Source organism: Dreissena polymorpha, chromosome 8 (genome assembly GCF_020536995.1).
Source record: "Dreissena polymorpha isolate Duluth1 chromosome 8, UMN_Dpol_1.0, whole genome shotgun sequence".
Classification (NCBI taxonomy): domain Eukaryota; kingdom Metazoa; phylum Mollusca; class Bivalvia; order Myida; family Dreissenidae; genus Dreissena; species Dreissena polymorpha.
The window spans coordinates 87,131,087-87,157,081 of record NC_068362.1 but is presented as its reverse complement, the minus strand read 5'-3'; the positions used below and the strand labels follow the sequence as shown (position 1 = coordinate 87,157,081).

The 25,995-nt window shown below is 36.3% G+C and overlaps 1 protein-coding gene and 1 long non-coding RNA gene across 2 annotated transcripts in view; one reads left to right on the top strand and one right to left on the bottom strand.

Moving 5' to 3' along the window:
* LOC127841241 (uncharacterized) overlaps positions 1–2,790 on the bottom strand; it is a 41,381-nt gene extending 38,591 nt beyond the window's left edge. Inside the window, exon 1 of the long non-coding RNA XR_008030809.1 lies at positions 2,489–2,790. This is a non-coding gene — a long non-coding RNA (uncharacterized LOC127841241). The remainder of the gene's footprint in view (positions 1–2,488) is intronic.
* Positions 2,791–2,967: 177 nt separating this feature from the next.
* LOC127840710 (solute carrier family 23 member 2-like) overlaps positions 2,968–25,995 on the top strand; it is a 35,219-nt gene continuing 12,191 nt past the window's right edge. The window contains exons 1-5 of the mRNA XM_052369124.1: positions 2,968–3,102; positions 4,969–5,154; positions 15,316–15,473; positions 15,992–16,116; positions 17,396–17,496. Coding sequence (XP_052225084.1) covers positions 3,094–3,102; positions 4,969–5,154; positions 15,316–15,473; positions 15,992–16,116; positions 17,396–17,496 — 579 coding nt within the window. The 5' untranslated portion in view covers positions 2,968–3,093. The remainder of the gene's footprint in view (positions 3,103–4,968; positions 5,155–15,315; positions 15,474–15,991; positions 16,117–17,395; positions 17,497–25,995) is intronic.

Below are 25,995 nucleotides of genomic sequence, written 5' to 3'. Positions count from 1 at the left end.
ACGTCAATATCTCCAATGTCAAGGTCGCCACGACTAAAAATAGATTTAAAAAAAAAACTTACAAAGGGGGTTAATTTTTTTTGGTCATTTCAAAAGTTCAGTTTGAGTTTTCTCCCTTTATCAGATTTTTTTTTCACAATGAAAACCTGGTTTTGTGACAATTTTGTCCCTTGTCTTTTTTTTAAATTTTATTCTTGATTTTTTACTGGAGCTTTTTAGATCCAATGTTAACAGTTATCAATAAAAAGCATTTAATGACAAATTTCAAACCATGCCAAAATCTGCGTAAAAGGCCCCTTTAAGATTACACAGATTTATAAAAGGTGCAGCAAAGCGTAATATACTTCATTTTTCGGTTTATTAGCGGTTTCCACATAAAAATGATCAGTTGGATTGCCAGAGAATTTGCTGAAATGTAAAATGAAGTAGAAGCTGAACGTTCAGAAACATTAAATATGCTCTTGATCGTTTTAATTTACAGACGGTATCTACCTGTTCGGTAGATAGTTTACTGTAACCCGTACTTTCAGTGTACTGGATAGCCTCCCCTGCGTTAATGTTTGCCATTGAAAGTAATATAATGAGTAATGTTGTCGTAATGTTCCAGATTTTGTTCTCTAAAAAGATGAATATTATCTTCGTTGTTTGCTATTGTCTTATTTAATAAAACTGATATTGTTATGTTTTATATTTCATGCTTCATAACAGATGTTTTATGTCTTGAATAAAAGTATCAAGAGTTTTTGTTAGTACTATACTGACTACAGTAAAGGTGGAATGATAGATCGCTTTAGGTGTCCTGCTTTTTGGTCAAATATTCCGACAATTTTTTATGAAACGTCCCGCTTTGGACCTAAAAAAATCTGGCATGTATGCTAATTTAAGCAACTGTTAAGTATGTCGGCGGTAAATTTATTCAACCAAATGCCTAGTTACTTGATACTACCAGAATGAAGACATGGTGGCATCATCAATTGCGTTTAATGACCAGACTGGCATCTGCCACCTAGTGTGATTTATGAAACCATGTTGTTAGTTAGGTCTGGAAATATCTGATCAAAACGAGATAATCGGATTAGGCGGAACAAAGGGGCAATTAAACACCGGAATACAAAGGCTTAAACGATTTTAAGATTGATGCAAACAATCAAATGAAAACTATTGCATTTAATTTAATTAAATGTTTATTTAATCACTGGGGGCTGACGAGGTCAAAGCGTAGTCCGTTTCGCTACGACGTCGGGTATATGTTTTACTACGAAAATATTGTTTAAATACACATGACATCGAGAACGGATTAGTCGAAAATTTTGTTTAAAACATGTAAGATTATGCTTTTCTAATAACAAAACTTTGAATTTAAGCATAATGACATTTCATAGGTCTGTAACATCAAATTATAGTCCACGATGTGTGTGGTTTATGCGGTTAAACATGAAATATACCGCTGATCTATCAAGCCGAAGTCAAGTTTCACTTTAAAAAATGCAATTAAGGTTTACACCTGTGTTTAATTGACACAATTTGACAATTTCCATATTGATCTATGTATCGTTAAGCCAATGGTGTGTTTAGAAATGTGTAGGGTGACTCAGTTATCAGAAATAAAGGCTAAATATTATTATTAGGCATGATCATGTCTCTGACAGTATACGTATATGCCTCGCTACGACAACGCTTTAGCGTGTATGCGTTTCTCAAAGAAGACGTCTTGGTTATCTCTCGAAGGCAAAATAAAGAAAAGTTTTTTTGATACAGAGTCATGGAGTGGCTGGATGTTTCCTTTGAGGAAGAGGTAGTAACAACGGCACAACATGATCTGAAGCGCACAGTCGACATGGTAATGCACATTATTATGATATAATTAAATTCACGACTAGGCCAAAGGAAAAATCGAAAATCCAAATTTAAGATGACAGTTGAGAGTCAAGAACCTAATTTCGTCGGTCTCAATCAAAATGACGCATCTTCACCTCGTGACAATCCCTTATACGTTCATTTAGATAGAGACCGACGATAGGTTTTCAGCAGACGGTACTCTTTATCAAATAACATTCGATTCTCGTTATCCAAACTCGCTTATCTCGAAACTCCGCTTATGTCAAAGTCTGCAGTAACTGCATGTGATATATCCTAAAATGGATACAGAAACTTCGTTGAGCAACGTATACATTATATTTGTACTTCGTTGCACAACCAATACATACTCTGTGCGAAACCTATACATAAAGCGACTTGCAATTTCCTTCGAAACAAAGCATTTGAATAATTAAAATACATGTTCGTATCCTGTTTTGTACTTAAAAATGTGTAATGTACACTGAATAAACGTAAAATGTAGTTTTATTTGATTTAAGTTACCGTAATTAGCTATTTTAACAGAATAACCACCTTATGCATTGCTTCAAATAAAAATATTTCGATTTTAGCTCAAAATAAACCTGAAGGTTGCAACTACGCGCATTTGTTATTGAAAATAAGTACCTACCATTACTGGATGTTCCGTTCTCTAATCCATAAACACCAGAAAAGATAAACCTCGCCTGATTAAGTAGTGTATTTACACAATGTTTTCGTAGTAAAACATATACCCGACGTCGTAGCGAAACGGACTACGCTTTGACCTCGTCAGCCCCCAGTGTTAATGTGTCAACATGTTAGTTTTCCCGGACCAGGGTATAAGTCCCTGCCCAGACAAATGCCATTATGGTTAATTTATTAATGTTTTTTATTTGGAATTGATCTATTTATTCATTGTGTTCAATCTTAATTGTTTCAGTAACGTAGAACAACTTGTTGGCATGTTGAAAAATAATCTAAATATAATCGTTTAAATATAACCGATCACGCTCTAGTTCTCCCCATTTATTGTATCTTTCTTTTGACTACCAATATAGTCCGGATGTAAACACACAGGTGCGCGTGACGTCACGCGTGAACTGGTCTATATAATAAAAGTGATACACTCACAAATTGAAATAAATGGATTACCAATATATTTTTTTCCTAATGATAATGACATTTATTGAACCAGTGTCTGTTCATTTATGGTGGTATTATTTATTCTGCATGTGATGAAAGAACGCTTCACAAATGGATACGGTTTGTAGTTAACGCTCAAATTTCTTTAACGTTACTCTTATAGGTATACGTTCAAAGCGGAGCCTTTCCACGTTTTGCTAAATTGACAAATTTAAAAAAGTGGTTTCAGATTCGCAAATTTTCGTTTTAGTTATGATATTTGTGAGGAAACAGTAATACTGAACATTTACCATGCTCTAAAATAGCCATTATATGCATCTTTTGACGATTTAAAAACCTGAAAATTATCAAGCGTTGCAACGCGAAACGATTGAATAATTTGGAGAGCTCTGTTGTTGTCGTAATATTTTGTGAAACTAAGAGGATTGCTTTTATAAAGTATCAAATACATCGCTCCTTGTATGAGCACGGATAGCGGAGTGGTCTAAATCGGAGACTTCTTACTCCAGGACTCCAGGGGTCAGTGGTTCGAGCCCTGTTGAGGGTTACTTTTTTTCTTTAAATAAATAAATAAATTTATTCTTGATTTTTACTGGAGATTTTTAAATCCAATGTTTAAATGTATCAATATAAAGCATTTAATGACAAACTTTAATACATGCTAAAATCTGTTCAAAGGCCCCTTTAATATTACAATTATAATATGCAGTATATAACAACGAGGTTATGTATAAGATCATTCATGTATATCGTGTGTACGCTATACATTGATTGAAAGATGTTATAATTTTATGATGTCGTTCGTTCACCGTATTTCCTGATATTCGAAAAGGAAGTTCTAATTCAGTTTGACATGTTCTGATGTTAAATAGCACAAATGCGTCTTCCCGTCAAACGGAGCATCGATGTGATTGTAAAGTTCATTCATACTTTAAGCTAAATTGTATTGGTTGTATATAACAGTACGTAATCAATATGGGTGATGATAGCCTTATATTTGTACCTAAACAGATCAGATTGTGTTGTTTTTTTTTCTCCAAAAATGTGGACATCCGGATATCACCTATTCCGTATGTCATTTAGAAGTCATATGAACGCTGTAGTTATCGACGTCACATGAATGCTGTAGTTATCGACGTCATGTTTACGCTTTTTATCGAAGTCTCGTGAACGCTGTATGTATCGACGTCACGTTGACTTTGATAGTTATCGACTTTACATGAACGCTTTAGTTATCGACTTTACATGAACGCTGTAGTTATTAATGTCACGTGAACATTTTAGTTATCGAAGTATCGTGAAGGCCGTATTTATCGACGTCACATTGACTTTGATAGCTATCCACGTCACGCGACCGCTTTAGTTATCGACTTTACGTGAACGCTAAAGTGATCAATGTCACACGAACATTGAAGTTATCGACGTCACATGAAAGCTGTAGTTATCGACGTAACATGAACGCTGTAGCTATCAACGTCTCATGAACGCTGTAGTTATCGGCGTCACGTGAACGCTGTAGTTATCGACGTCACGTGAACGCTGTAGTTATCGACGTCACATAAACGCTGTTGTCATTGACAGCATGCGAACGCCATTGTTAACAACATAAAGTTAACACTGTAGTTATCGACCTGCTTGAGTGATGGTATGTGTTTGTGTGTGTGTTTTTTTAATATAGTTTATGAGGTCATTCCACGCCTGAGACTGCATTATGTTTTAACTCTCAGTGTGTCATAGCACTCCTACCTATTCTACTTACTGACTCTTTTTGTGTGGTCTAATATTGGGGGTGGGGGAAAGCCGAAGTACTCGGAGGCAATCCTACCTTTCCTGTTAGGCAACTACTAGCTAAACATACTTGCGGGTCTTGGGATTGAACCTAGGTGAAAAGCATGTAAGCACAACTAAATCTACTCGTATAAATGTATATAACTTTACGGTGAGAGTGTCGTGTCTTTATATAGATTACGACTTCTCTCTTAACAGGAAATAGAGGTGATCTCAATGGAGGACGAGAAATTGCATACGCGCGAAAACGGATGCGTCGACTCGAACCACCATCCGGTGCGGTCAAAAGCGGAAGACGAACCCGGAGTCGGCGACGAGTGTCCTCTTATTTATAAGATCAGTGATCGACCGCCAGCTCACCTGATTTTCTTCTTTGGTTTTCAGGTATCTCCTTACTTAATTTTCTTAATTACTAACTTACTTAATCGATTGTCGGGCATCACATCCATAACTAAGTTTGCTTGTTTTCTATTGGTATTAAGGTTAAAACCATTGACCGAACATCTGGACCGGGCACCAAACGAGCCTCGTTCAGGTTTTCATGCATGTGCGTATAGTGTCGTTCGAGATTAGCCTACGCAATCCGCACGAGCTAATCTATTACGGCGTTTTGCGCACATGCATTAAAGCCCCGTTTTGCGGGAACGAGGCTCATACTAAGTACGCCATGGCGACGTTATTTTATATGGCGCGTGCAAATTACTCACGCTGCGTGCCAATGACTCACGCTGCGTGGAAAATACATTTTAATCGCCCCATTTTCGCAAAATTTGATTAAAAATGCAAAAAAATAAATAAGCAAGCACATAGACCATGTGCATGCAATTTAGAATATATGGAACAAACGATTACCTGTTTCAGTTTGGGATAAATAACAAACATGTAAAACAGTTAAAGTTTGCCATTGTTATACGCCCGTTTGAAACAAAACGGGACGTATTATAGTTTCACCTTGGCGGCGGGCGGTTGGGCGGCGTCCACAGCAGTGTCTGCTCTCTAATTCAAATAGTTTTCATCCGATCTTCACCAAATTTGGTCAGAAGTTTTATCCAGACAATATCTAGGTAAAGTTCTAATATGGGTTATGCCGGGTCAAAAACTAGGTCACATTGTCACTTAGTGCATTTCAAGCATTAAGCATGGTGTCCGCTCTTTAATTGAAGTAGTTTTTATCCGATTATCACCAAACTTGGTCAGAAGTTGTATCTGGACAATATCTAGGTCAAGTTCGAATATGGGTAATGCCGGGTCAAAGACTAGGTCACGGGGTCACTTAGTGCATTTCAAGCATTTATCATGGTGTCCGCTCTGTAATAGAAGTAGTTTTCATCCGATAATCACCATACTTGGTCAGAAGTTGTATCTAGACAACATCTAGGTCAAGTTCGAATATGGGTCATGCAGGGTCAAAATCTAGATGACAGGGTCACTTAGTGCATTTCAAGCATTTAGCATGGTGTCCGCTCTCTAATTGAAGTAGTTTTCATCCAATCTTCACCAAATTTGGTCAGAAGTTGTGTCTAGACAATATCTAGGTCAAGTTCAAATATGGGTCATGCCGGGTCAAAAACTAGATCACGAGGTCACTTAGTGCATTACAAGCATTGAGCATGGTGTCCGCTCTCTAATTGAAGTAGTTTTCATCTGATCTTCACCAAATTTGTTCAGAAGTTGTGTCGTGATGATATGTAGGTCAAGTTCAAATATGGGTCATGGTAAAGTTATCAAGTTGTCCAAAACCTTCAAACGGGCGTATCTTGTGACAGTTTGGCACTCTTGTAATTGAATATATCTATCTGAGAAAACATAGCTGTGAAATATGTAGCTTTAAATTATGTCGTATTGTTTTGGAATGCGTGTAATGTACACGTATTAGGGGGAAATCAGGAAGGCCAAGATTCATTGTACGTGTATCATAACGAGCATCGTCCGGCGTCCGTCGGGAATCGTGCGGAGGCCCTCCGGCAATCAGACGGTCGCCGACCGGTGTATATGCCTCTGGGAAATACCTTTACTTTTGCCGGTACACGTTCAATGAAACCGATGTCGGGCGATAGCCGGGCGATACCCGTGCGTTGATCGTCCGATCTTGTTTCGATCTCAACTCGATTCCTTCCCGGGCCCGACGTCAGGTACAATTTTTAGTGAGACTTAAAATTAATTCGGACGCCGCCCGATGCTACAAATTGGCCCGGTTTCCGTGCGATTATCGGCCGGTCGCCAGCCAGATGAGCGCAAAAATACGTCGGCCGCTGACCGGACGGTGATCGGTGTCTATTTGTGACTGAGGTATTAGTTTGACACTAGTTCAAATGTGGTTTTAAACTCTGTCACTGCGTCAAATTAAGTAAAAAGCATTGTGAACACACTAGATGACACATTCATTTTCCAATCCTCATTAAACGTGGTCAGAACACTTGTCCCATTGATATCTCAGCCGAGTTCGAAACTGGGGCGAATGGGGTCAAACACTAGGTCAACATTCTAGAAGTCACATGTATTGCCCAATCTCCACGTGGGTCACGTGGGGGTAAATTCTTTATCGGAATTGGATTAAAACTTGCCCGCAAGTTCATGTAAATGAGGTAAAAGTAGTTTTGAACTAAGTAATAAAACAATGTTTATATTTATTAGTACCTAACTATAAATGACATAGGCACATCTTGTTCTTAAATAAAAACACACGTATATTTGTTACGTGTGTTTTTTTCTTAAATAAAAAACACACACTTTGCAATTGTAGCCGAAACGCTACCGAACACGGCGTCGTCGCCCGCATAAGCCAATCTCAGTAAGTCCCTACTGCCTTCATCTGAACTGACACGAAAATTATGGACGCGTTTGACCTTTGATAAAAATATACGATTTTTATATGTGTTAAATTGTACTATATTGATAAAAATATGTTACAATAACACAAAATAGGCAAGAAAAATTAAACATTGAAGACGAATTTCATAAAATGCAGAAAAGACAAATTAGCGCCCCGAGCCGATTGTGACGAAGATATTTCGTACATATTTTCCTACAATAACCGAAGCATTCGTCTTTTTATTAGGATCGGAGTTAGTGTTCGTGTGTCGTATGAATAGTTCTCGTTGCAGGAAATTCAAATGATCCATAAAACTAAATTAAGATTCACATCGTACATGCATGATATACATGCTGGCGAACTCAACTGTACAGACATTTTCGATTTTATAATTAAAGCGGGTATATACGATCTTGTCAAATATTTATTTATTAATATAAAATGTGTAAAAACTTATTATACATATATTTTAATATAAACTAAAATAAAAGTTAAGAAGAACATGTGTCGAAAAATGCTTAATAAGCCAGATATTTAATTCTGAAATCGAAAAAGGCTGTACAGCCGAATTCGCCAGCATGAATATCATGCATGTACGATGTGAATCTAAATTTAGTTTAACGGTTCATTTGAAATTCCTGCAGCGATATCGATTCATACGACACACGAACACTTACTAAAAAGACGAATGCATCGGTTATTGTAGGAAAATAATTACGAATTATCTTCGTCACAATCGGCTCGGGGCGCTAATTTGTATTTGCTGTATTTTATGAAATTCGTCTTAAATGTATCATTTTTCTTGCATATTGTGTGTTATTATAACATATTTGTATCAATATTTTACAATTCAGCACATATAAAAATCGTATATACCCGCTTTAAATATCTGGCTAATTTCGCATTTTTCGACACATGTTTTTCTTAACTTTTATATTAATTTATATTGAAATATATGTACAATAAGTTGTTTTTTTACACATTTTATATAAATTCATAAATATTTGACAAAATCGTGCATACTCGCTTTAAGTTGGCCAAAACACTACGACAGTAATGGGATTCATTGAATCCTCCGTCACGCCGAGCGGAATGATTCCCCTGTGATTAAGGCAGGCAGTTTTTTGTTTAAAACATTACTAAGGACAATTAAGATGTTCGTTTTTTACGAAGATGCTCGTCACACGTAGCACTAGTCTGTTTTCTGCGCGTTTGCACAGCGTCAGAACCGGTGTAAGAGTTAAAGTAATGTCGCATTGTACAAAATATCTGCCTACGAAAAGATATCACGGTCTCAATAAGTTTTTTTATTATTTGCAATTGGTTCCCATGTGTAAAGATTTAAGTTTTATTGTGCATGTTAAGTGACTATTTTAGCTATAACTGTTTTTTTCCGTGTTCCTTTAAAAAGCACATGTAGCGATCATAAAACGGAAGTTAAAAATGACGTATATTCACGACGTAACATAAAACAGCATGTGATAACTTTTTGTACAGATTCTAGTACACTTGGCTGGTTAAATTAATAATATTGGATAACTCTGGTTATAAAATGACGTAAGAAAAACTATAATTAGACCCGCGTTTTCTCGTCTAATTGAGAAATGAATCTAATGGAAGATACTAGTTTTGCACTTATAGACTTATATAAATTTGTAGGCTTACATAATCCAATCACGTGTTCTAAATACATCGAAACATGTTACTAAATATGGAGTCACATTATTTTAAGGTCATATACAAAAATGCATTCTATTGCGAATAAATGAACGATTAAGCTGCCGTTCTGGAGATTTGTTCTTAAAGGGTCCTTGGCACGTTTTGGAAAATTGACAAACTTTAAAAAAGTTGTTTCAATTTCGCAAATTAGTTATATTTGTGAGGAAACGGTCACTGGTAATACTGAACATTTACCATGCTCTAAAATAGCCGTTGTATGAATCTTTTGACGATTGAAAAAAAAAACTGAAAATTATAAAGCGTTGCAACGCAAAAGGATTGAATAATTTGGAGAGTTCTGTTTATGTCGTTATATTTTGTGAAACTACGAGGATCGCTTATATGAAGAATAAAATACATCAATCCTTGTACAAAGAAGGTAGATCGAAAGGTTTAATGCGTAGACGTTTTACTGCAGGACTCCAAGGGTCTGTGGTTCGAGTCCTGCTCATGGTGAGCTTTTGTGATCGACTTTTGTCCGTCGTCCGTTGTCCGTCGTCCGTCGTGCGACGTCAACATTTGCCTTGTTCACTCTCTAGAGGCCACATTTATTTCCAATCTTCATGAAATTTGGTCAGAAGATTGGTTTTAATGATATCTTGGATGAGTTCGAAAATGGTGACGTTTGCTTGAAAAACATGGCTGCCAAGGGGCGGGGCATTTTTCCTAATATGGCTATAGTAAAAATCTTGTTAACACTCTAGAGGCCACATTAATTGTCCGATCCTCATAAAACTTGGTCAGAAGATTTATCGCAATAATATCTTGAACGAGTTCGAAAATGATGTCGGTTGGTTGAAAAACATGGCTGCCAGGGGGCGGGGCATTTTTCCTTATATGGCTATAGTGAAATCTTGTTAACACTCTAGATGCCACATTTATTTTCCGATCTTCATGAAACTTGCTCAGGAGATTTGTCCAACTGATATCTTGGATGAGTTCAGAAATGGTAACCTTTGCATGAAAAACATGGCTGCCGAGGGGCGGGGCATTTTTCCTTATATGGCTATACATATATATGACTATAGTAAAATCTTGTTAACACTCTAGAGGCCACATTTTTTGTCCAATCTTCATGAAACTTTGTCAGAAGATTCATTATAACAATATCTTTGACGAGTTCGAAAATGATGCCGGTTGGTTGAAAAACATGACCGCCAAGGGGCGGGGCATGTTTTCTTATATGGCTATAGTAAATCCTTTTTAACACTCTAGAGGCCACATTTATTGTCCATTCTTGATGAAATTCGGTCAGAAGATTTTTATTAATGATATCTTGGATGAGTTCGAAAATGGTTACGTTTGCTTGAAAAACATGGCCGCCAAGGGGCGGGGCATTTTTCCTAATATGGCTATTTAAGGCTACAGTAAAATCTTGTTAACACTCTTGAGGCCCAATTTATAGTCCGATCTTAATGAAACTCGGTCAGAAGATTCATCCCAATAATATCTTGGAAGAGTTCAAAAATGATGCCGGTTTGTTGAAAAACATGGCCACCACGGGGGCGGGGCTATTTTCCTTATATGGCTATAGTAAAACCTTATGAACACTCTAGAGGACACATTTATTTTCCGATCATCATGAAACTTGGTCAGAAGATTTATCCCAATGATATCTTGGATGAGTTAGAAAATGGTATTGGTTGCTATAAAAACATGGCCACCAGGGTTGGGGCATTTTTCCTTATATGGCTTTATGTGGCTATAGTAAAACCTGGTTAACACTCTAGAGGCCACATTAATTGTCCAATCTTCATGAAATTTGGTCTGAAGATTGGTCTCAATTATATCTTGGCTGAGTTTGAAAATAATTATGTTTGCTTGAAAAAAATGGGTTTCAAGGGGCGGGGCATTTTTCCTTATATGGTTATAGTAAAATCTTGTTAACACTCTAGAGGCCACATTGACTGTCCGATCTTCATGAAACTTGGTCAGAAGATTCATCCCGATAATATCTTGGACGAGTTCGAAAATGATGCCGGTTGGTTGAAAAAACGTGGCTGCCAGGGGGCGGGGCATTTTTCCTTATATGGCTATAGTAAAATCTTGTTAACACTCTAGAGGCCACATTTATTTTCCGATCTTCGTGAAACTTGGTCAGAAGATTTATCCCAATAATATCTTGTTATCTCAGGTGAGCGACTCTGGGCCTTTCAGGCCCTCTTGTTTTCTTTTTTAAATTTTATTCTTGATTTTTTACTGGAGCTTTTTAGATCCAATGTTAACATTTATCAATAAAAAGCATTTAATGACAAATTTCAAACCATGCCAAAATCTGCGTAAAAGGCCCCTTTAAGATTACACAGATTTATAAAAGGTGCAGCAAAACGTAATATACTTCATCTATCGGTTTATTAGCGGTTTTCACATAAAAATAATCAGTTGGATTGCCAGAGAATTTGCTGAAATGTAAAATGAAGTAGAAGCTGAACGTTCAGAAACATTAAATATGCTCTTGATCGTTTTTAATTTACAGACGTTGTTAGAAGCTAGCATACACAGTTCACCACGTTTCTAAAATTATATACTTTAAGTTTACAATAAAAACAACACATAACAAAAGTGCTTTGAACTACAGACTGGTGTCAACATTAAAAAGCACGTAAATCGCCATTGATAAGTATGATGTGTTAAAAACGATAACACTATTTAATAGTTGAGCCTTGTTCTGGGAAAACTGGGCCTAATGCATGTGCTCTAAGTTTCGTCCCAGATTAGCCTGTGCAGTCCGTACAGGCTAATCAGGGAGAACACTTTCCGTCTAAACTGGATTTTTGTTAAGAAGAGACTTAAACGAAAAAGGTTATACATGCGGAAATTTTCGTCCCAGATTAGCATGTACGGAGTGCTCAGGCCATTCTGAAACGACACATAAAGCACATACATTAAGCCCAGTTTTCGCAGGACGAAGCTCAATTCATATGGTGTTTTTAAACCGTTACACACCTCCATTCTTCCTCTTACCCAGATCTGACCATGATTGGGGATTATCACAGAATCAATAATTCCCTTTGTTATGGATTTATGAAGAATAATTTTATAATAATGCCTCTGGTCCTTTCTTTGAACACCGTTTAGGCCGAAACAAATTTGAACTCTCGTCGAACCGCCGATGTGGACGTGAGTCACATTTTCCGTAGATTTGAACATGCTACACGTGCGTCGGCCGCGCAATACATATTGATTTGAATTGTGTGAAATGTAGTTATCACATATAATTGTAATAAGTTAGGTTTTTTTTTTATTACAGGAAGCTGTGATCACCATTGCGCATTACTATTTAAAGATAAGGAATCTGAATATTTTTGGAAAATTGTTGATAAACTTTTGATAAAAATAATTTGGCACTGTTTCACATACCACATGGTATGATTAAATGCCTTTTTGGTGATATTTGTTATATACAATACGCCGTTTCTTTGAAAATGTTAAATACTATACGCCGTTTTTTTGAAAATGTTATATACTATACGCCGTTTTTTTGAAAATGTTATATACTATACGCCGTTTTTTTTTAAATGTTAAATACTATACGCCGTTTTTTTGAAAATGTTATATACTTTACGCCGTTTTTTTGAAAATGTTATATACTATACGCCGTTTTTTTTTGAAAATGTTAAATACTATACGCCGTTTTTTTGAAAATGTTAAATACTATACGCCGTTTTTTTGAAAATGTTATATACTATACGCCGTTTTTTTGAAAATGTTATATACTATACGCCGTTTTTTTGAAAATGTTAAATACTATACGCCGTTTTTTTGAAAATGTTATATACTATACGCCGTTTTTTTGAAAATGTTAAATACTATACGCCGTTTTTTTGAAAATGTTATATACTATACGCCGTTTTTTTGAAAATGTTAAATACTATACGCCGTTTTTTTGAAAATGTTATATACTATACGCCGTTTTATTGAAAATGTTAAATACTATACGCCGTTTTTTTGAAAATGTTATATACTATACGCCGTTTTTTTGAAAATGCTATATACTATACGCCGTTTTTTTGAAAATGTTATATACTATACGCCGTTTTTTTGAAAATGTTATATACTATACGCCGTTTTTTTGAAAATGCTATATACTATACGCCGTTTTTTTGGGAAAAAAAGCTTCAAATATTGTCTGGCGTTCTTTTTTTACATATTGGCTCGTCCGCTTTCCAGAAATAAGTTTTGTTATTACCTACGCGCAAATACGGAAAGCTCCGAAGACTGTGGCATTCATGGACAACAATCGGTTTACGAGCGAAATGGAAACAAATAGACTTTTAACGGGCATTATTGATAGGAAATAAGCACTATTGTAATTTTAAGAAGACGTTAAATCTTTTATTGATATTCATTCTCAATGAATATTGTATTATACCCACATTACCATTGATAATTGGGGCTATATATGAATCACTTTGTCGGTCGGTCTGTCTGTCCCGAAAATTTCATCCGATCTTCACCAAACTTGGTCAAAAGTTGTATCTATATGATGTCTAGGTCAAGTTTGAATATGGGTCATGCCGGGTCAAAAACTAGATCACTGGATCACTTAAGGCGTTTTAAACCGAAAGTTTGTCCAAAACATAACTATGTCAGTTAGCGTTAGATTTTAAAATGACTTGGTACATTTGTTCACCATCAAGGGACGGTGTGTCATGCGAATACGTACGAAATAAGTACGTCGATATCTACAAGGTCAAGGTCACGCTTGGAGTTGCCCATAAATGAGCTTGTCCGGGCCATAACTTTGTCATTCATTGTGAGACTTTAAAATCATTTCGCACATTTGTTCGCCATCATTGGACGGTGTGTCATGCGAAAGAATTACGTCGATATCTCCAAGATCATGGTCACACGTTAAGTCCAAAGGTCAAAAATGGCCATAAATAAGCTTGTCCGAACCATTACTATGTCGTTCATTGTGAGATTTTAAAATCATATGGCACATTTGTTCGCCATTATTGGACGGTGTGTCATGCGAAAGAATTACGTCGATATCTCCAAGGTCATGGTCACACTTCGAGTTCAAAGGTCAAAAATGGCCATACGTGAGCTTGTTCGGACCATAACTCTGTCGTTTATTTTGAGATTTTAAAATCATTAGACACATTTGTTCGCCATCATTGGACGGTGTGTCATGCGAAAGAATTACGTCGATATCTCCAAGGTCAAGGTCACACTTTGAGTTCAAATGTCAAAAATGGCCATAAATGAGCTTGTCCGGGCCATAACTATGTCGTTCATTGTGAGATTTCAAAATCATTTGACACATTTGTTCACCATCATTGGACGGTGTGTCATGCGAAAGAATTATGTTGATATCTGCAACGTCAAGGTCATACTTTGAGTTCAAAGGTCAAAAATGGTCATAAATGATCTTGTCCGGGCCATAACTATGTCATTCATTGTGAGATTTTAAAATTACTCGGTACATTTGTTCACAATCATAGGACGGTGTGTCATGCGAAAGAATTACGTCGATATCTCCAAGGTCAATGTCACACTTTGAGTTCGAAGGTCAAAAATGGCCATACATGATCTTGTCCGGGCCATAACTTTGTCATTCACTGTGAGATTTTAAAATTACTCGGTACATTTGTTCACAATCATTGGACAGTGTGTCATGCGAAAGAATTACGTCGATATCTCAAAGGTCACACGTGGAGTTCAAAAGTCAAAAATGGCCATAATTGAGCTTTTCCGGGCCATAACTATGTCATTCATTGTGAGATTTTAAAATGTAATTAATTTGTTCACAGTCATTGCCCGGCGTGTCATGCGAAAGAGTTCAAGAGTTCAAAGGTCAAAATGGCCATAAATGATAATGACATAATAATCTTAAAAATCGCCATAAATTAGCTTCTCTTGTTTTGTGAAGACAGCATGCAAAATATTTTGTGTTCATGCAGCATGTGGGGGTATACGTCACATCTGTGACAAAGCTCTAGTCAAAAGTGGCCCGTCGCGATCCCTGATATTTCAAAGTTTATTGATAAACTTTCACCTGGTCTTTTCAGCAAGCTGTGATCTCTATCGCGCACCAGCTAGTCGTCTCTCTGCTGGTGGCGGAAGTCGTCTGCGCGTCCAATGACAGCGCCCTAAATGCGCGTCTTCTCAGCTCCACCCTCTTTATGACGGGCTTTACCACGTTGCTAATGGTTACCATCGGCTCAAGGTTTGCACGTTGTCTTTGTTCAATAATACGTATTTGACCCTGGTTTTGTGAAAGCTGGGCTTAAGTCTGTTGCGCTCAGTGTCGTTCCAGATTAGCCTGTGCAGTCCTCTTTCCGCTTCAATGGCATTTTTCGTGTAAAGGAATTCTCTTCTAAGCGAAAATCCAAATAAGGCGGAAAGTCTGGTCCCTGATTAGCCAGTGCAGACTGCACAGGCTAATCTGGGACGACAATGTTTCGCACATGTTTTAAACCCCGTTATCTCAGGGCAACTTGTCAATCGGTCTAATTTTGAACATTTTTAAATCGTTGAACAATTACTAAAGAGCAATACTTACAAGCACATCATTTTTAATCGTGCCATGATTTTGTGGCGGTAGCATGTGATGACTTAATATTCTGTTAAAAAGTCATAGATGCGTTTGTTAAGAAACGATATGTTTAAAATGCTGGCAGCAAATGTCTTGCAGATTATAAACATATCTCGAATATTTAAAATGTGATTGACTTATATTTGTAGATTGCCCCTGTTTCAAGGGGCCGCGATAGAATACCTCTCCCCTTTACTAATGCTGGGGGCAGTAGACTCAACATTCTGCGCTACTGATACTAAACACGCATGCGTGAATTCGGCCAATCAGGCAGGTTTGTAATAAATGATTCGTAGGTTTGTGATAAATCATTAATTGTCTTGTATGTTATTGGATATACTTCAGATTTCAATTACCAGGTATCTTTAGGAAAACATGTCTGTGAATATTATGATAATGCAATTACTTATAACCAGGTATCTTTTGGTAAACCCGGATTGTGAACAGTATGATAATGCACTTACTTAAACCAGGTATTTTTGTGTAAACCAGGTCTGTGAACAGTATGATAATGCACTTACTTAAACCAGGTATCTTTTGGTAAACCAGGTTTGTGAACAGTATGATAATGCACTAACAGGTCTGTGATCAGTATGATAATACACTTACTTATTACCAGGTATCTTTAGGTAAACCAGGTCTGTGAACAGTATGATAATGCACTTATTTATAACCAGGTATCTTTTGGTAAACAAGATCTGTGAACAGTATGATATTGCACTTACTTATTACCAGGTATCTTTTGGTAAACCCGGGTTGTGAACAGTATGATAATGCACTTACTTATTACCGAGTATCTTTTGGTAAACCAGGTCTGTGAACAGTATGATATTGCACTTACTTATTACCAGGTATCTTTTGGTTAACCAGGACTGTGACCAGTATGATAATGCAATTACTTAAACCAGGTATCTTTTGGTAAACCAGGTCTGTGAACAGTATGAAATTGCACTTACTTATTACCAGGTATCTTTTGGTAAACCAGGTCTGTGAACAGTATGATAATGCACTTATTTAACCCAGGTATCTTTTGGTAAAGCAGGTCTGTGAACATTATGATAATGCACTGACTTATTTTACCAGGTATCTTTTGGTAAACCAGGTCTGTTAACAGTATGACAATGCACCTACTTATAACCAGGTATCTTTTGGTAAACCAGGCCTGGTAACAGTATGATAATGCACTTAATTATTACCAGGTATCTTTTGGTAAACCAGGTCTGTGAACAGTATGATAATGCACTTAATTATTACCAGGTATCTTTTGGTAAACCAGGTCTGTGAACAGTATGATAATGCACTTACTTATTACCAGGTATCTTTTGGTAAACCAGGTCTGTGAACAGTATGATAATGCACTTACTTAAACCATGTATCTTTTGGTAAACCAGGTCTGTGAACAGTATGATAATGCACTTACTTAAACCAGGTATCTTTTGGTAAACCAGGTCTGTGAACAGTATGATATTGCAATTACTTATAACCAGGCATCTTTTGCTAATACAGGTCTGTAAATAGTCACATGGTTGAGACACTTTCTTTTTTTGTTTCAGTGATGAACGCGAGTTTATCCAACACAACTGCGCTTATGACGTCACTGTTTAATGTTACGTCAATATCGGATTACGAGCGGTCGATAAATGCGATTACGTCGGTAAGATTATTTTAAAAAGAAATAATTGAACCAAACACTCAACACTAGTAATTTTGACATGGTTTGTTTTATGAACCAGTTACTCTTCTTAATTTTAATTAATGTTTATTTTCCAAATTCTTTGAAGGTACTGATTTTCAATGTGAAGGCAGATATATTCTCAACACTACCATTTATATAAAACACCATGCCGTTAAACGTCTTCAATTAAAATCAATTGTGTGTTATATTTCTTATGTTATTGATTTTCTTCGTCCAGACCTGGGGTCGTATTCGAGAAACATCTTAAGTCATTTCTTAAATATTTTCACTTAAGTTCAAAATTACAATGTTTTGTATTTCTTAACTAAATAAAGACATGCATGTTTTTTGGTATTCCTCAAATAACATTGACATAATGATGTTATTTTTATGTAATTTTTGATGCCTAACTATTTCAGTATGAAATGAAACACTTAAGAAAAATTCCCATTTTAAGGATAAAAATAACATTTAACTTCAGATGCTTCTGGAATACCACACCTGGTCTTTCACTTGAATTTGTTAATCTCATAGCATATCTTTATCGTGGAATGGGTAAAAGTATCAGATAAAACTTCTGACCTGTGTTCTTAAAATAACCCTCTTGCCACCTCATAGATCACGCGATGTTTTCTTCGAAAAGCAGTTCGAGAAATAATTGTTCGCTTCACGGCTAATCCCATGTTCGATCTCCTGTATTTCCATACGACACTTACATCGCATGCTTAATGTCATCATCGCAAGTTTCCTTGTAAACATCCTGTCAAACATCTTTCAACGTCTGTGCGCATGAGCGGATTTATGCAAATTACTGGAGACATGGAATGTCCAAAAATAGCACGTCATTTCAAATAAAGGTCTGATCTATATATAGTCGAGACAGATGTCTGTGACAGCGTAATTCGGAAGTCTGCACAAAATGTTTAAATTGGGGAAATAAGCAAACGGCGATTTATTCTGAACAAATTGCTGGAAAAAGGTGGAAATTGAAGACATGCAAATCAAGATTAGCTATGATCATATTCTGATGTTGTATACAACATGCATGTTTCGATGAACATCAATAATACTCAATGTTTAGCTCGGCTGTTTTCGGAGAAAACCCGAGGTATTGTCATAACCAGCTCGTCCGCAGTCCGCGTCGTGCTAAAACCTTAACGTTGGCTCTAAAATCAAAGTGCTTCCACCTACAAATTTGAAACTTCATATGTAGCTGCACCTTGATGAATTCTACACGCTACACCCATTTTTGGGTCACTAGGTCAAATGTCAAGGTCTATGTGACCTCTAATATAAAAAAAATAAAATGACAAGCTTTCATTTATTCAAAACTGCACCCGCAGCCGAGCGTTGGTACCCGCTATGCGGTGCTCTTGTAAAGATTGTAATATAGACGAACTGCAGTGTTTTCTAATGGACAAACCACACTCAATGGTTGCGAACATGACAGTCGAATTCCAAACGTCGTGACTATTGAATGTTTTTTCCACGACTCGCTTTAAATTGTATCAGGTAATTGTTTTACTCAATATGGTTATTATTGCGATGGAAAAATGGTTGAATTATTGTCTCCGAAATCTAATCTTAGGATGTCAATCACGCATAAGCATCCGATGCGGGTGAATGAGCGCGTTATTCCAATAATTCAGCAAATACTTTTTTCTTGTCTGTTGTCATGCCTTTTATCCCCTATGGTAGCTTATTTTCGATATATGTTATCGTCTGAGAAATAATACATGTACATGTTTACCAATATTGGATCATTTCTTCCATCGCGTTACATGTCGACTTCCCATTTATTGTTTCTTATTCTTTCTGCCATATGTATCACTTTATTTGTGCTATTTGTTCGATAGTTATGCATTCATATTGCGTGAAAACGATATAATCAGGGTAACAAATTGAATATTCATTCAAACAAATATTTCATTTAAGCAAACTTCTTTCATAATTGCATGGTGTTAGTTTCTTTTCACGCCACAATTCTGTTAAATAATAAATAACCACACCCCACATTATTACTCCCTCTCACCCCCACCCCCCTACCCCCCACCCCCCCCCCATTTTTTTTAAACATCAAATAAATTACCCCACCCCACATTATTCCCCCCTCTCACCCCACACCCCCTACCCCCCCACCCCCCCCCACCATCCCCCACCCCCCAATTTTTTTATTTTAAACATCAAATAATTACCCCCACCCCACATTATTACCCCCTCTCACCCCCTTACCCCCCACCCCCACCCCCCCACACCCCACCCCCCCAAATATTTTTTAAACATCTTATAAATTACCACACCTCACATTATGACCCCCTCTCACCCCCACCCCCCCTACCCCCCACCCCCCAACCCCCCCATTTTTTTAAAAATCTTATAAATTACCACACCCCACATTATACCCCACTTTCACCCACCACCCCCCTACCCCACCACACCCCCTGACCCCCCCCACCCCCCTACCCCCCCCACCCCCAATTTTTTTTAAACATCTAACAAATTACCAAACCCCACATTACAAACCCCCCTCTCACTCCCCCCCTACCCCCCCCTACCCCCCACCCCCACCCCTCCAATTTTTTTTAAACATCAAATAAATAACCACACCCCACATTATTACCCCCCCTCTCACCCCCACCCCCTACCCCCCCCCACCCCCCCTCAATTTTTTTAAACTCTTATAAATTACCAACCACACCCCACATTATACCCCCCTCTCACCCCCCCCCTACCCCCCACCCCCACCCCCACCCCAATTTTTTTTTATTTTTATTTTTTTAAACATCTTATAAATTACCACACCCCACATTATTACCCCCTCTAAAACCCCCACCCCCCCAAATTTTTTTTTAACTTATTATAAATTACCACACCCTACATTATACCCCCCTCTCACCCACCACCCCCCCCACCCCCCATCCCCCCCCAAATTTTTTTTTTTTAAACATCAAATAAATTACCACACCCCACATTATACCCCCCTCTCACCCCCCACCTCCCCACCCCCCCACCCCCCCACCATTTTTTTAACATCTTATAAATTACCCCACCCCACATTATACCCCCCTCTCACTCCCCCCTTGATCATGACTGGCAGATGACCCCTATTGATTTTCAGGTCACTAGGTCAAAGGTCAAGGTCACAGTGACTCGAAATAGTACAATGGTTTCCGGATGATAACTGACATTAGGTCAAAGGTCAAGGTCACAGTGACAAAAAACGTATTCACACAATGGCTGCCACTACAACTGACAGCCCATATGGGGGGCATGCATGTTTTACAAACAACCCTTGTTTGGATTGGAATTTAGGCGTAACAATGAGTTTATGGTATATATTTTGGACGAAGCATCAAGTGTATTTAAACATCTTTAAAATATAAATGGAAGCTGCAAATTTACTAAACTCATGTTACTGAATTGTTTGCAAAAAAAATGTGTGTTTCTACCCAGTGATTTTAATGCTATTTAAGTTGGAATTTGGGGATTTATTTTTATCCCATTGCACATTTATCAATTTAAAAAATATATAGGTTTCGATGCCCGTTTAATAACGGTGATTTAAATGAATTTTTCACCTAAAGAAAGACGTGTGATCCACCATTCTGTAAATCACCTAATACCTCTTCAAGATTCTCAATATCAGAGAAATTAACAAAATCATCTTTACTCTATGCCATAATGAACAACATTGAGATTGTACATAAAAACTTATGTAAATTATGATTAAGGTTACATTAACAAGATAATTTTTATTGTTTGAATTTTAATTGCACTACCGAAAAATGAAAACGGCGTGGAAACAGTCAATGTTGGAACAATTTAAAGGACGCATGTTATGTTAATATACATACCTGATTTTATGTAAATTCGTGACCATAGCAGCCACTGTATTCAAATGATTGTTTTTGTTTGCACATAAAATATTAAAAACATGGTCAGTTTAACTAATGCATTGAATCGATGTGTGAATGCTATACGGTTGTTGTCAATGTCAATTGATATTATTGCATACACTCTATTTATAATGCCCTCTGTAGGGCAGAAACTTGGCAAAAGGAGGGCTTGAACGGGAGAAATCGTGTATTAACAAGGCGACTCACGTGACGTTCAAGCCCTGTTATGTGTTTTTCATATCCATAACTTGGTCAACGCGCAGTTACTTCCCTTAGTAATGGCTGGATTCAATGAAGTTATTATGAACTTTGATAATAACTCCAGCCATCGACGGATTTCCAATCATAAATGGGTAACTGAATAAGCACCAGTTTCCTCATGCATGCAGTTATAAAGACAATGAATATTTCAATCCAGTTTTCAAAATTATACCATCTGCACTTGTTTGTCAACAGCTATTTTATTGGCAACGTCAATGAAGTTAAGGTCATTTACTCAACACTTTCAAACGACTATGCTGTAAATGTAAGTGTTTATGAACCTTCAACGTTCCTTCTGTATGCTTGAAATACATCAGTGACAATATGTTGGCAGTATTAATTTTTAGAAAATTTAGTTGGAACGAAATAAGATAGACCTGTATCTACGAAACTGTCGAAAGAAACATGTATGAAAACAATGACTTATTCTGACAATATATTTATCCGCCACGACCAGTAAATTCCAAAATAATTCCTCATTTGCATTAATCTACTGTTTAAACACGTTTTTAATCGAAAACTGCCTTAGTATCCGAAGGTAAAGCCTCGTCATTTCTGATGATGACCGAGTGAGGCATATGTAAAACACAACCTTGCACTGCATTACGTCATATGAAATAATCGATTTATTTTGTCGATGTCGAATGAACAAGACATATTGTTTTCAATGCACTTTTTAATTTATTTTGTTATGTGTGAATTGTTTATGCAATAATAGCGAAAATACACATTTTCTCGGACATGATCATCTGCGGGCGCTCTCAATTTTTTTCGAGCCCCCGCAGATGATCATGCCCTCGAAAACGTATCCCTATATTAAAAACCATTATTTAGCTATAAGATCGTATAAGGATGCATGTGTTCAAAACTCAATATCTAAAACTAGAAACCTTAAACTTTGGATTTGACTTATGTTTGCATTCATCTTTTAAAAAATGACAAAAAACGAAAATGTGATTTTTCCTCTAACAAGCACACAGTGGCTTCGACCCGTGGTTTAATCCCTAAATGTAAGATAAGCACTTGAACTATTAAATATGATGTTGGTCAGTACAAACGTTCTACCGAAAACCGCAGACCGCGTCTTTGTTTTATTGCCCAATCAAGCCCTGAACATCCAATACCCTGTATATTACGACACACAAACTTTAGATAAGCACGTGCCGTCTGTCAAAAGATAATGTTTTATAGATCAGTAAACATATCGAAGTTGCTCACACAGTGAATTCCCGTATATGATCTCGGAAAGAGACTTACTTCAAACATTTAAAATTACGATATTTATTGTCAAAATAATTTCTAAAAACAAATGAGAACCATCCAACATACACCTTACACAGACGACACAAATTATAAATAATTTTGACAATTTAAATAAAAACAAATGTTTAAATACAGAAACAACTTGTGCATGTTATGATATCTTATATAAATAAATTTGTTTATTGGTCGTCGCAAAATAATATGAATTGTACATGATGATTTTTTTTTGTGTGCAATCAGTATACAGTACAAAACAAATGTATGCAATGCCATGTAATTGTTCAATAATGAAGGAACTAAAAGAGTGTAACGATACTGCGTGTTTAATTTTTATTTTATTCGAAGGAATTGGCAATGGCAAATAATAATACCTCGCGAGAAAAAATGGAGAAAGTTTGTGTTTATGAATTTGAGCACTGTTTCGTCAATATATACCAGAATTTTATGTTAAAAACGGAAATCGGCCATATACGGAATTATCATAGACGAGTTAACGCGTGACGTCACACGCACCTGCAAAGTTTAGACTCCGCCCACTGATTGGCAAAAGAGGTGCAATTTATATAAGAGCATATAGAGAAGGTTGACGAAATGTTCGTTTTTAATGATAATCATGCACAATATCAAATATAAGTGTACTTATTATGTCTGAATAAAAAATTAGCATGCACGGAAATGCATCTTTGGAACGAGTATATTGTTGTTATTATTATTTGTTTTTACTGACAACGAACTCGGGACTGGAACACAATCTAAGAGCTCGGTATGTGGTTAAACAAAAATCTCTCTACTTGGCACATCATCGCGACCATTTTTAGTTAAAAAATTCTCAGAAATTGAAATTGTTTCAGAATAAATTAAATTAAATGAACAACAACAAATAAGGATAAAAACAAACAACGAATAGGTCAATTGTATGAACGCGACATAGGGTAACTGATTTGAACCTTTATGTGTCTGGAAAAACTTACCTTCTTACACATTCAATAAATACTATTGTTTAATGTAATTGTTTTAGTTGAATTATCCGAAGGGATATTAAAAAATTATAACTCTCTGATTATACTCCTTTAATTGACGTTTCGGCATAATGCCTTTATCAAAACATTGGAAATTATATGTTAACTACATTTTTACGTTGTACAGGATATGGGTGTATCAGTGTTAACACAAATAAGAGACAGTTCCCATTATTACAGACTTATTAAAGAATTGGAATTTATAAAGAAGTTTCAAACGCAATCACCAAATGGACTAAATACAAAAAATCAACTTGATGTCCTGCTACGGGAAACTATCTTGTAAAAAATATATGTGAAAAACATTTGATATTAATCATCAACATAAATGGATGTAAAACTAATAGTACTTTATGCAATTTATCTTGTCCATAATGTGTATATGATATATAGAATAGCAAGTATATATGATTATTTAATCAAATATCATTTGAATATTATACATAGATATGGATTGAAATAATAAGAGTCATTAAATAAGTTTACCCTATTTAATTTATGATAATAAGTTAAGGTAGATTATAATTACATATGATGATGATTATTTTTTTGTAAAATATCAATTTATTAAATATATAAAGCACACATTTAACATAGGATTAAGATACAATATGTAAGTGTTTAACGTCATTTCATTTTTGGCGAATTTTTACATTTTTTTGGCGCCATTTTATATAACGCCATTTATGACGTCATCATGTACAACGTCATTTGACGTTTAAAAACATTTTTCTTTGTTATTTAAATTGTGCAGTCAAAAGACGTAAAAATGTAGTTAACATATAATTTCCAATGTTTTGATAAAGGCATTATGCCGAAACGTCAATTAAAGGAGTATAATCAGAGAGTAATTGTTTTATTCAATTGTTCACACTAATTTTGGCACTCTTTGTTGCAGCATTTATATCCCGGTGTTTAATTGCACCTTTGTCATCACAAACCGATTATCTCGTTATGATCGGATACTGTCCAGACAATTACAAAGAAAACATGGTGTCATAAACCCAGGGACCTAAACTTGGGCCCCTGCATAAACCACATGTTGCAGACGAGTGTCTGGTCAGTAAACATAAGTCACGATACCTTAATGTCATCTCTTGGCATATTGAGCACAGTTTTGACAGACGACATCCGATGGTAATTGTATGAAGTATGCAGAGAAGCTGACGTAATGTTATCAAAATCGCGCAGAAGTAAATATATAAGCGTATTATATGTATCTGTTTCTAATCTTCGTGAATTAAAAAATTATTCAACCTTTGCTATAGTATACAGTAAATATTTGTAAATATTTTTACTCGGGTTATCGCCAAGTGTAAAGACGCGGCGTGATTCTGCGGATCGATGCCGAGGCAGAAACAGACGCGGCTGTTTTTATTTGTAGAAAACAGTTTGTGTTTGGAAAAATGGCAAGCACGACCGATTTTAGTGCACCAAATCTTATCAAGTTTTTTGTTTTTCGGAAACTGGAAAAATAATCACATTATCATTTCCAGAACGTGATTTACAGCCAAAGGCCGCACAGATAACCATCTATCCTTTTATTGTGAAAACAATTTCACGAAAATATCAATTAAAACAGAAAAATAAAACCCGAATTCTGAGTTATCGCTAATCTTCTAAGAAAATGCTTGTTCAGCTGTGACGTCACAAAACAGGGTAGAACAGAGGAGATAAGCGAATCAACGCTTTGCGAGTTACGATAATAAAAGTCAACAAAATCATCTTTTTCATGTTTAACACAACACGCAAACGTTATTTTTTCGATAATGTAATCATATTTCAATGTACATAGCGTTAAATATATTGACTTTGGATTTTCTATGAAATTGTACTAAAGCCAAAGGTACTTGCGAAGAAAGGTTGAATTTGCAAACCTTATCTTGAGCCGGTATTAACCCTGTAACGAACCCCTTGAACACTTGTAAATAAACTAGTTGGAACTGAATTTTTTAAACTTGAATCTAGTAAGAAAGGCCTTTAAGTAAATGTAACTTTCTAAGGGACTACAAATGCGTCAAAATACGTATCTCAGTAGT